At 37.9% G+C, this 12,138-nt stretch overlaps 1 protein-coding gene across 20 annotated transcripts in view; it reads left to right on the top strand.

The window, feature by feature from the left end:
• Nucleotides 1–12,138, top strand: part of GPHN (gephyrin) — a 736,147-nt gene that overhangs the window by 351,143 nt on the left and 372,866 nt on the right. For all 20 annotated transcript variants that reach the window (XM_050797033.1, XM_050797030.1, XM_050797026.1 and 17 more), the window contains one exon: nt 11,452–11,544. In XM_050797033.1, the coding sequence (XP_050652990.1) occupies nt 11,452–11,544 (93 nt within the window). The remainder of the gene's footprint in view (nt 1–11,451; nt 11,545–12,138) is intronic.

Here is a 12,138-nt window from a genome sequence, read left to right as displayed (position 1 = left end):
GAGGGGACCCCTCAACCACCACAGACACATGAGGTGGCAGGGAGAGTTACTTAGAGAAATCTTAAGGGCAGCAAGCCAGCTGATGTGGAGCCCAGAGGGTTTGGTGCAGAAGTAACTGTAGTGGAGCATGGCCAGGGACAGCCATCCCCTGACTTGGCTTGCTCCCCTAAGAGACTTTAGTCCTAGGGGAACTGTTGGACCTTATCTGTCCAGGGCAGTCTTGCACAGCAGACAGGGCTGGTCTGACCTGAGCACCCCTTGGTCTGCTGGCATATCCTGGGGCCCTAGCCTGGCCATGCCTGCTGGCAGGGTAGTGTTGAGGTCCCTGGGTGCCCACGCCATAACTTCAGCACTGATGGACCATGCCTGACCGGTAGAGAGCTTCAACAAGGCATCCCTATGGCCACGCATCAGCCTGCACACTCCCTCCCCAGCCTGTGCAGCTTTCCCAGACCCATGGTACTCCCCACATCAGTTTGCTGATGCATGTCTGCACAGGTGGCTTTTGCTTTACTTGCCCAGCCAGCACAGAGGAGCACAATCTGCCCCCTTCCCTTGCTGACCATCATTGCAGACACCCTTGGCAAGCACAGAACTGGCAAGTCTCACTCCTGTCAGTACCCAGCCCTTGTACTAACATTGCACAGAGAACTGTGGATCATCCCACACCCTGAACAGTCACTCATTTGAGGGGCACGGAGAAGGTACCCAGATCTGTGCTGGCCAGCACCCCGCCCCCAAGCCAACATCACCTCCATTGCAACAGCACAGTCTCCAGTAGGGGCCCCCCATCCCCTAACAGCTGTGTGACCTCCACCACTATGGTGAACACCTGTAGGGAGGCAGGCACCCCTGCATCTGTTAGCACTCTTCTGCAGATGCTGCACCTCAGAACCCCCAGCACAATGGACTCAACCTCAAAGAGGTCAAAATTGGGGCCCAATGCAAATGTCCCAGAATTAGAGCACACAGTCCAGGAGTTGGGAGCTGAGCGTTGACCTCCTAAAATGTTCCAAAAACAAGATTGGATTCTTCCAGTCAGATGAATCCATCTTATACCATAATCAAACCCTCAAGGTTACCAAATAGGATAAAAGAAAAAAAAATCCAAAGGTCAGCAACCTCAAAGATTGAAGATAGATAAGCCCACAAAAGTGAGAAAGAATCAGTCCAAGAATGCTGAAAACTCAAAAAGCTAGAGTGCCTTCTTTCTTCCAGATGACCACACCGTCTCTCCAGCAAGGGTTCAGAACAAGGCTCAGATGGCTCAAATGATAGAAATGGAATTCAGAATATGGGTAGAAATGAAGATCATTGAGCTACAGGAGTATATTGAAACCCAGTGCAAAGAAGGTAAAAATCATGATAAAACATTGCAGGAGTTGACAGACAAAATAGCCAGTACAGAAAAGAACATAACCAACCTGATAGAGCTGAGAAACACACTGCAGGAAGTTCATAATGCAATCACAATTATTAATAGCAGAATAGACCAAGCTGAGGAAAGAATCTCAGAGCTTAAAGGTTGGCTTTCTGAAATAAAACAGGCAGACAAGGATAGAAAGGGAAAAAAGGCATGAAAAGGAATGAACAAAACTTCCAAGAAATATAGGATTATGCAAAGAGATTGAATCTGCAACTGATTGGTGTCTCTGAAAAAGATGAGGATAATGGAACCAACATGGAAAACATGTTTCAGGTATCATCCATGAGAACTTCCCCAACCTAGCTAGAGAGGCCAACATTCAAATTCAGGAAATGCAGAGAACTCCAATAAGATACTTCACATGAAGATCATCCCCAAGACAGGTAACCATCAGATTCTCCCAAGTAAAAATGAAAGAAAACATGTTAAAGGCAGCTAGAGTGAAAGGTCAGGTCACCTCCGGAGTGAAGCCCATCCAACTAACAGCAGATGTCTCAGCTGAAACCCTACAAGCTAGAAAAGACTGGGGCCGAATATTCAGTATTTTTAAAAGGAATTCCAACCCAGAATTTCATATCCGCCCAAACTAAACTTTATAAGCAAAGGAGAAACAAGATCCTTTTCAGACAAGCAAATGCTAAGGAGATTTGTTACTACCAGACCTACCTTACAACAGTTCTGAAGGAAGCACTAAATGTGGAAAGAAAGACCATTAACAGCCACTACAAAAACACATTGAAGTGCACAGATCAGTGACACTACAAAGCAACCACATATGTCTGCAAAGTAACCAGCTAACATCATGATGACAGGATCAGATCCACACATATCAATACTAACCTTAAATGTAAATGGGCTAAATGCCCCAATTGAAAACACAGAGTGGCAAGCTGGATAAAGAACCAAGACCCATTGATACGCTGTCTTCAAGAGATCCATCTCACATACAGTGGCACACATTGGTTCAAAATAAAGGGATGGAAACAAATCTACCAAGCAAATGGAAAACAGAAAAAGATAAGGGTTTCAGTTCTACTTTCTGACAAAAGAGACTTTAAACCAACAAAGGTTATAAAAGACAAAGAAGGGCATTACATAATGGTAAAAGGTTCAAATCAACAAGAAGATCTAAGTCTCCTAAATATATATGCACCAATACAGGAGCACCCACATTCATAAAGCAGGTTCTTAGGGACCTTCAAAAACAGACTCCCACACAATAATAGTGGAAGTCTTTAACACCCCACTGACAATATTAGACAGATCACTGAGAAAGAAAATTAACAAATATTCAGGTCCTGAACTCAGCCCTGAGTCAAATGGACCTGATAGATATCTAAAGAACTCTCCACACAAATACAACAGAATTTGCGTTCTTCTTATTGTTACATGGCATATACCCTAACATTGATCACATCGTCAGAAGTAAAACACTCTTGAGGAAATACAAAAGAACTGAAATCATAACAAACAATCTCTAGGACCACAGTGCAATCAAATTAGAAATCAAGACGGAGAAATTTACTCACAACCGTACAATTGCGTGGAAACTGAATAACCTGCTCCTGAATGACTGTTTGGTAAATAATGAAATTAAGGCAAAAATCACTGAGTTCTTTGAAACCACTGAGAACAAAAATACAACATACCAGAATCTCTGAGACACAGATAAGGCAGTGTTAAGAGGGAAATTTAGGCCAGGCGCGGTGGCTCACGCCTGTAATCCCAGCACTTTGGGAGGCCAAGGCGGGCGATCACAAGTCAGGAGATCGAGACCATCCTGGCTAAGACGGTGAAACCCTGTGTCTACTAAAAATACAAAAAAAATTAGCCGGATGTGGTGGCGGGTGCCTGTAGTCCCAGCTACTCGGGAGGATGAGACAGGAGAATGGCGTGAATCTGGGAGGCGAAGCTTGCAGTGAGCCAAGATCGCACCACTGCACTCCAGTGTGGGTGACAGAGCAAGACTCTGTCTCAAAAAAAAAAAAAAAAGGGAAATTTATAACACTAAATGTCCACATCAAAGCGTTAGAAAGATCTCCAGTTAACAATCTAACATCACAACTGAAAGAACTAGAGAACCAAGACCAAACAAATCCCAAAGCTAGCAGAAGAGAGGAAATAACCAAAATCAAAGCTGAACTTAGAGATTGAGACAAAAAAAATATCTATTATAATGGATGAGTATAAGGCTCCAGATAGATACAAAGAATGATGACTTAGTAAACTTACTCTCTCTTAGTTCTATTACTGTCCCTGTCTTTCTCTTTGATGAGTTGTTTACTCTTTGGCAAAAGTAATTTTGCTAAGAATTTCTATAATGATGTTTTTTATTATTGTTAAATAATGTAAATGTAAAGTAAACATTATCTGTTTATAAATACATGTAGTATTTCTGAAACAGTTTTCTTAAGTATACCATCTCTAATAACACCATAATACACTAATCTATTATGTTATATTAATTTGTTCCTATCTCTGATGTCTGTAACATCAAGCACATTTGCCATGGTTTTTAAAATAATACATATGTGTGTTTGTGTGTGTGTGTGTGTATACATATATATTTATGGCACATTCTAGGCATATTCGTTGCACATACTAGGTATTTGCATGTTTCTTAAACTGAAAATTAACATATTCTTAAGACTTTCTGCCAATTTATTTAAATATAACACATCAAGCTTACCTTTAGAACTATTCTGAAGCTTTTTATAAAAGATAAACTTATCATTAATGAAATATAAATTGGAAATAGTCAGAAAAAGAAGAGGATGCCAAAACGTTAACTGTGAAAGTAGTTGTTTTTATATTGTATTGTTAATTAAAAACCATCACAAAATTTGGTGGTTTTAACACATATAGTGATTTGTTATTTTTCACAAGTCTGGGCTTTCTGAGTGGGAATATCTTCTTCTGGTCTCATTATTTCAGCCACATGAGTCTAAGGTCACTCATGTAGCTGAAATAATGTCAGCTCAGTTGGGTCTGGAGAATCTAAGCCTCACTCAGATGCGTGGGGCCTTGGTGCTGACTATTCCACTAGACCCTTCTCTCCAAATGGTCACCCATCATTCCATTGTCTAGCCCAGCCTTCCTGACATGGTAGTAGAAGTTTACCAAAGAGTGAAGACAGAAGAATGGAAACCTTTTGAGACCTAGGCTTCAGAACTGCCACACCATAACTTATTGCCCCATTCCATCGATCAAATCAAATCAGAAATCCAGCCCAGTTGCAAGGGTTGTGGAAATAGACCCCACCTCCTGACAGGAGGATTTACAATGACCGTATAACTGTATTTAATTTACCACAGTAGTATATGTGTAATTATTAAGTATAAAATTTGTCTCTAAACTTATTGACCATGAGCACTAAGTATCAGAATGAAGAATGAATAAATGTTTATAATACCTCTATTTTTTTAACTTTAAATTGAAGTTTAGGGGTACATGTGTAGAATGTGTAAGTTTGTTACATAGGTAAACATATGTCATGAGGGTTGGTTGTACAGATTATTTCATCACCAGGTATTAAGCCTAGTACCCATTAGTTATATTTCCTGCTTCTTTCCCTCCTCTCACCCTCCACCCTTCAACATGTCCCAGTGTGTGTTGTTCCCCCATGTGTTCTCATCATTTAGCTTTCACTTCTAAGTCAGAACATGTGGTATTTGGTTTTCTGTTCCTGCATTAGTTTGCTAAGGATAATGGGATCCAGCTCCATCCATGTCCCTGCAAAGAACATGATCTCATTGTTTTCTGTGGCTGCATAGTATTGCATGGTATATGGGTACCACATTTTCTTTATCCAGTGTGTCATTGATGGGCATTTTGGTTGTTTCCATGTCTTTGCTATTGTGAATAGTGCTGCAATGAATGTACATATGCATGAGTCTTTATAATATAATGATTTATAATCATTTGGATATGTACTCAGTAATGGGATTTCTGGGTCGAATGGTATTTCTGTCTGTAGGTCTTTGAGGAATCGTGACACTGTCTTCCATAATAGTTGAACTAATTTACACTCCCACCAACAGTGTAAAAGTGTCCCTTTTTCTCCACAACCTTGCCAGCATCTGTTATTATTTGACTTTTTAGTAATAGTCATTCTGACTTGCATGAGATGATATCTCGTTGTTGTTTTGATTTGCATTTTGCTAATCAATGATGTTGAGCTTTTGTTCATATTCTTATGGGACACATGTATATCTTCTTTTGAGAAGTGCCTGTTCATGTCCTTTCCCCACTTTTTAATGATTTATTTCTTGTAAATTTATTTAAGTTCCTTGCAAATGCTGGATATCAGACCTTTGTCAGATGTATAGTTTGCAAAAAATTATTTCCCATTCTGTAGGTTGTCTGTTTACTTTTTTGATAGTTTCTTTTACTGTACAGAAGCTCTTGAGTTTAATTAAATCCCACTTGTCAATTTTTGCTTTTGTTGCAATTGCTTTTAGTGTCTTTGTCATGAATTCTTTGCCCATGCCTATGTCCCAAATGGTATTGCCTAGGTTGTCTTCCGGGGTGTTTATAGTTTTGGGTTTTATATTTAAGTCTTTAATCCATCTTGAGTTAATTTTTGTATATGATGTAAGGAAGGGGTCCAGTTTCAATTTTCTGCATATGGCTAACCAGTTCTCCCAGAACCTTTTATTGAATAGGTTGTTGTTTGTTTTTGTCACATTTGTCAAAGATCAGAGAGTTGTAGGTGTGTCGTCTTATTTCTGGGTTCTCTATTCTGTCCCTATTGCTTGTTTTTGTCAGGCTTGTCAAAGATCAGACAGTGGTAGGTGTGTGGTCTTATTTCAGGGTTCTCTATTCTGTTCCATTGGTCCAGTGTCTTTTTGTACCAATACCATGCTGTTTTGGTTACTGTAGCCCTATAGTATAGTTTGAAGTCAAGTAGCAGGATGCCTCCAGCTTTGTTTTTTTCCTTAGGACCACGTTGGCTATTGAAATCCCTTTATTTTTGAATGAGCATACAAATGACAAAGAATTCAAACAAGGCAAAAATTTAAAAAGGGAGTAAAAAAATAAAATATACTTCAAATTTAACTACCCAAGAGTAATCAATATTAACATTGTTTATAAAACATTCCATCATCTTTCAATGACTATTATGTAGCTAGAGGAATGTATGGATGTTTAAATAAGTGAAAGACATAGCTATATAAACAATTAGGAGAATTATCTGAAGCTAATATATAGTAGCATTTATTTGCACTTAAACAGAAGAAAAGAGAACTGAGTAAAGAGCCTATTGACTTTGAAATAACTTTTTTATTACAAGAGATATATGCTGAAATCCCTCTAAATTTTAAAAAATAGGAAAATCATTAATAGGTTACAGTCAAATGTTAACTATATTTTAAACCTTAGACACGATTGGTTGAATCTTGCTATGAAAGATAAGGATATTTGCACTATTACCTTTCTTCCCACCTACCCTCTCCTTCAAATTTGTTTATTATATGATTTTTCAGAAAAAAAAAACTGATAAAACAATATCCAGTCCTCAAATTAGTGCTTATTTCAAACTTGTTGCAGAGATGTAGGAAGAAACAAAAAGCCCAGACTGTATCAGATCTGAAACTTGTACAGAAAAACAATAGGGGAAGCAAGACCAGAGACAACATATAGTCTTTGTTGGAATACTCTGCTCTTCTGAAATTTTAGTAATGTCCAGTGCTAGAATTTTTCTTCCTAGATAAGGGTTTAGCTCATGATTATGTGGGGAGTGTCATCAAGTTTAAGATTAGTTTTTCAATTCAATGTACATTCATTTCTAGAACCTTCATCTTGAATGTGATCAGGCCTCCATTGCATGTTTCTTATAGAAGCTGCTTACAATAAGAAAAAAATATGGAGTCTCTTTTAGTTTGTATCTCTGTAAATTTAGAGGTATTAATGAGAATTTGTAAGATTTCGAGAATTCACCATTATGACCTCTGTGGAGTCCAGAGTAGCATTAGGAGCCTCACAATGATGAATTATGAGTCTCAAAGATCTTTTATTTCTGTCCTTAACCATCCAAGAGACTTATGAAGCTCTGTCATTTGCTTATTTGGTTGTTGCTTGTGGAGGTTTTTCCTCTAGTTTTTACTCTTTTATGTTGATTTTATGAGATATTAGGAGGGGGATTTTTGTGATACACCTTTATTCTACTGAAGATGAATGGAATGGAATACTAGAAATGCAAGGCAATAATTTTTTAAAGAAATATCCTCCACAGGCCGGGCGCGGTGGCTCAAGCCTGTAATCCCAGCACTTTGGGAGGCCGAGACGGGTGGATCATGAGGTCAGGAGATCGAGACCATCCTGGCTGACACGGTGAAACCCCGTCTCTACTAAAAAATACAAAAATCTAGCCGGGCGAGGTGGCGGGCGCCTGTAGTCCCAGCTACTCTAGAGGCTGAGGCAGGAGAATGGCGTAAACCTGGGAGGCCGAGCTTGCAGTGAGCTGAGATCCGGCCACTGCACTCCAGCCTGGGCGACAGAGCAAGACTCCGCCTCAAAAAAAAAAAAAAAAAAAGAAATATCCTCCACATAAGGAAAAGTTAATCACTAAAACAATGTCCTCATCTGCAACAGATGCAGAGGGATTTTTCATAAGTTGCTTTCATGAAAAAATCTTCAGTGACCCCTTATTTGGTATAGGCAGCTGAATATTAAAGTTTTCTCAGAATACAGTGGATCTAACAGGTACAGAAACAAATATGGCAAGATAAATTGCTTTTTAGTAAGCTAAGATAAATTACTAAGTTAAGATAAATTTAATAAATTGGTACAGTAAATAGCTAAGATAAACTGCTTTTTTAACATGATAGAAAAAACACTCAGTATCTAATGTGGCACATAGTTCAGTTTAATATGTATACATACATCACCTTGAGGTATCTTTCTTAAAATGCAGCTTCTGATTCAGTAGATCTTGGATGGAACTTCGAATTGTGTATTTCTAATTCCATGACACCTCTGGTGTCAGTTCTCAGATCACACTTCCAGTAACAAGATTCTAGAAAACTATATACAAAGAGCTCCTCTACTTGACTGAATCCTTGAGACTAGAGACACTGCCTTATTTATCTTTGCATTGCTGTTCTCTAAGGAAGTACCTGAATAAAAGTTTGCCCTGAAATATTTTCTTGTTAAATGAATTAATGAATCAGATGCATGACAACTATGGCCCTGGAAAACTGGAATTCTATACTGGTGGGTGAGGAAGAATTCTTTTGTTTTGAAAAACAAGTGACTGAATGATAGGATTTCTATTTTGTCTTAAAATCTAAAAGCCTTACTAAAACTTTTGCTCACATGAAATCTGCCATACATAACATTAGCTACTTTGGCCAACAAAATATTACCTCCCAAATGCTTGAATAGATTCTTAACTGCTCTCAAGATAACAAATGTTATTCAAGTGAAACAAATCTATACATTAAGTGTTACCAGTTATCCATCCTGGAAATAGAAAAACTTTAGTAATATTACTGTGGTAAAACTGATTTTTGTTTATTTGTTTTGAGATGGAGTCTTGCTTTGTCGCCCAGGCTAGAGTGCAGTGGCACATTCTCGGCTCACCGCAACCTCCGCCTCCCTGGTTCAAGCGATTCTCTTGCCTCAGCCTCCCGAGTAGCTGGGATTACAGGCACCTGCCACCGTGCCTGGCTAATTTTTGTATTTTTAGTAGAGACGGGATTTCACCATCTTGGCCTGGCTAGCCTCGAATTCCTGACCTCGTGATCCACCCACCTCGGCCTCCTAAAGTGCTGGGATTACAGGCGTGAGCCACCGCGCCCGGCCAAAAACTGATTTTAAACTGTGTGAAATCTTTGTGGGCCTACTCAACTATCTGTGAAATTTACCCTTGAGTAATTGAACAGATTGTCTTCTTAAACTAGTAGTTCTCAGTTGCTGGCTACATTTTAGAATTACCTGGGAAGCTTTTAAAAATCCCAGCGCCCAAGCTATACCAAAGAGGTGAGGCCCAAATATTTTTTAAAGCTCCGCAGTTAATTCCATTGTGCACCCAAGGTTGAGAACCATTACTTGATTATTAGCTCTTTGAAATCTGAGTCAGTGTTCCTCTTATTTTTACCTTTTAACACTTAATACATGGTAGATACTTCATAAATTTTTACTTAGTCAACAGATGAATTATCTTATAAGGAAGTATTACCTGAGGCAAAACAGGAGCATTCTTCAGTATAAAGGGACCATTTTTACTATCTTTATTAGCATCTTAAAATTTGAAAGTTTGAATACCCTCTTAATATTAATACTGAAAGTTGGTATTTGATATAAACATTTTGATGTTTAGATATTTTGTTGATGCAACTTAGATTTTATATCACTTTTTATCAAGATCTGATATAAATGGATTGCGATCAGAGGTGAGAAAACTGTGGCACAGGCATTTCACTTCCATAATGGAAGTACTTAGGAATGTTACAAAGAGATCTAAGGTGTTCTAGGATACATCAGTCAGAAAACAAAGACAGTTAATCTACACATTGTTGAGTTGTGGTATCAACCGTGGTTTTGTTTTTTGTTTATTGTTTTCCTGAGACAGAGTCTCACTCTGTCACCCAGGCTGGAGTTCAGTGACACGATCTCAGCTCACTGCAACCTCCGCCTCCCAGGTTCAAGTGATTCTCTTGCCTCAGTCTCCTGAGTAGCTGGACGTACAGGTGTACTCCACCATGCCTGGCCAATTTTTGTGTTTTTAGTAGAGACGGGGTTTCGCCATGTTGGCCAGGCTGATCTCGAACTCCTGACCTTACATGATCCACCCGCCTCGGCCTCCCAAAGTGCTGGGATTACAGGCATGAGTCACTGCTCCCGGCTGTTTTTTTTTTATATACCGGAAAGAATAGAGAGCTATTTATAAGAGTGAGTATTTAAGCTTTTCTACTTTTTACAATGAAGCACAGACAATTGAAGTTTTAACTTTGGTTTATGAAACCACTTTATAAGCACCTTTATTATAATAATCATTGATTTTTGAGGGGCTTTCTCAGAACAAAATTATAACTATATCAGGGATCAAAATTCTTTAGATGGGCTCTCAGTTATCTACAATTTATGTTTTTAAAAAATAGTTTGTTGCCATTCATTAATCATTGCACAGAAAAGTTTCCTTTATTTAGAGCTCTGAGCTCTGCATTTCTATGATACCAGAATAAAACACAGATCTGCAAAGAAAGGGGAAAAAATCATTTTTTAGGTCTTGGATTTATTCTAAATAATCATCCTACATTTTGTGTCACTGATGAATTTGAGAACTGAGGGCACTGTATTGTACATCTCAGTATCAGCCTGCTATTTGTATTTCACACGAGTTATTGGCAATTAAATGATGAATTATATTTTTAAATTTTGACTCTGAATTGTAAAAACATGATGAAACAATATAATACCAATGCAAGTATATGATTATAATTTAATGAGCACTTAATTGCCCTTCTTAGCAAATGGCTAAAATGTAGGATCGGTTGATAGAATTAGCAAGAATAGGAAAAGTCAGCAGATGGAGATCCTAGTTCACTTTGTTACAAACTAGGTGTGTAACTTTGTGAATTATTTAAGCACATTGTACTTCAGTTGCTCATTAGAAAATAAAGAGGCACATCTGCTAAAGACCCTGCCAGCTCCAGAATTTTATGATATATAATTCTAATCTCTGTAACTGTCATAGTAGTGTCTTTTGAATGGCTAAAAAGAACTTCAGATAAGCCATTAATTATAAGCTCTTTATTTACGGTTTTTCTTATGTTTTATTTACTTTCAAGAATTTGATACTTGCATCCTCATTTTCTATAATTAATAAAATAAGTACTCAAAATTTCAGTGCCTTTTGATCAAGAGTGAAACTGTTCCATGAATTGTGCTTAAAAGTTTTCTTACTGGCTGTTGAAAAGAATCTGTGTTTCCTCGCTGAATACAAAGTGTCCGAGGACTGGGATGTTTTGAGCAAGCAGGCAAGTTCTTCTGCACATGACTATACTATTGTTTTCTTTCAGGAAACCCTGATAGATTGGTGTGATGAAAAGGAACTTAATTTGATATTAACAACTGGAGGAACAGGGTTTGCACCACGAGATGTCACTCCAGAGGTAAGATGTACATGCCTTTTCATATTCAAGGATTAAACTAATCATGTTTTTTTAAATCCTTTTTACTATATTTATATTATTTTTATAACTTTGCTAGGCATAACAAATAACTTGTAGTTCTAATAATGTGAAAATTTTGCTGTGGATGAATTGTGAAAAATGTTTCTTGACTTTTTTTCTTTGGGCTTAAACTAGAAATGATACAATATGAGGAAGATTAAACTGATCCAGAGGTAATCTGTCATTTGCTTGATGTCAGCCTAATTTTAGGCACATTTCCAAAGGAAGTGATAGCAGAATTCTGATGGTTAGCATGGCATCTGGTCTGATGTGCTTTGTCAATATGATTCTTGTCATTTGTCTAAAATTACAGTAAGATGACTGCAATAGAATATACTGATTTTACAGTACTTTTGTTGAAAAGGGATATATTTTCCGCAATTCTAAATGTGAACAGCATTTAAATGCAGAATTTAATGAGCCCAAAAGTAGAATTAATATCTAGGCTGAAGAACACATGAATCATCTTCAACTTGTTTATATATAGAAAGAAAAATTAGGGAAAGAATGAAGAATAAGCACTATTAACTAATA

The sequence above is a fragment of the Macaca thibetana genome, chromosome 7, assembly GCF_024542745.1.
Source record: "Macaca thibetana thibetana isolate TM-01 chromosome 7, ASM2454274v1, whole genome shotgun sequence".
In the NCBI taxonomy this organism is placed as follows: Eukaryota; Metazoa; Chordata; class Mammalia; order Primates; family Cercopithecidae; genus Macaca; species Macaca thibetana.
Note: the sequence above shows the minus strand (reverse complement) of the source record. Positions and strands in the feature narration are given on the sequence as shown.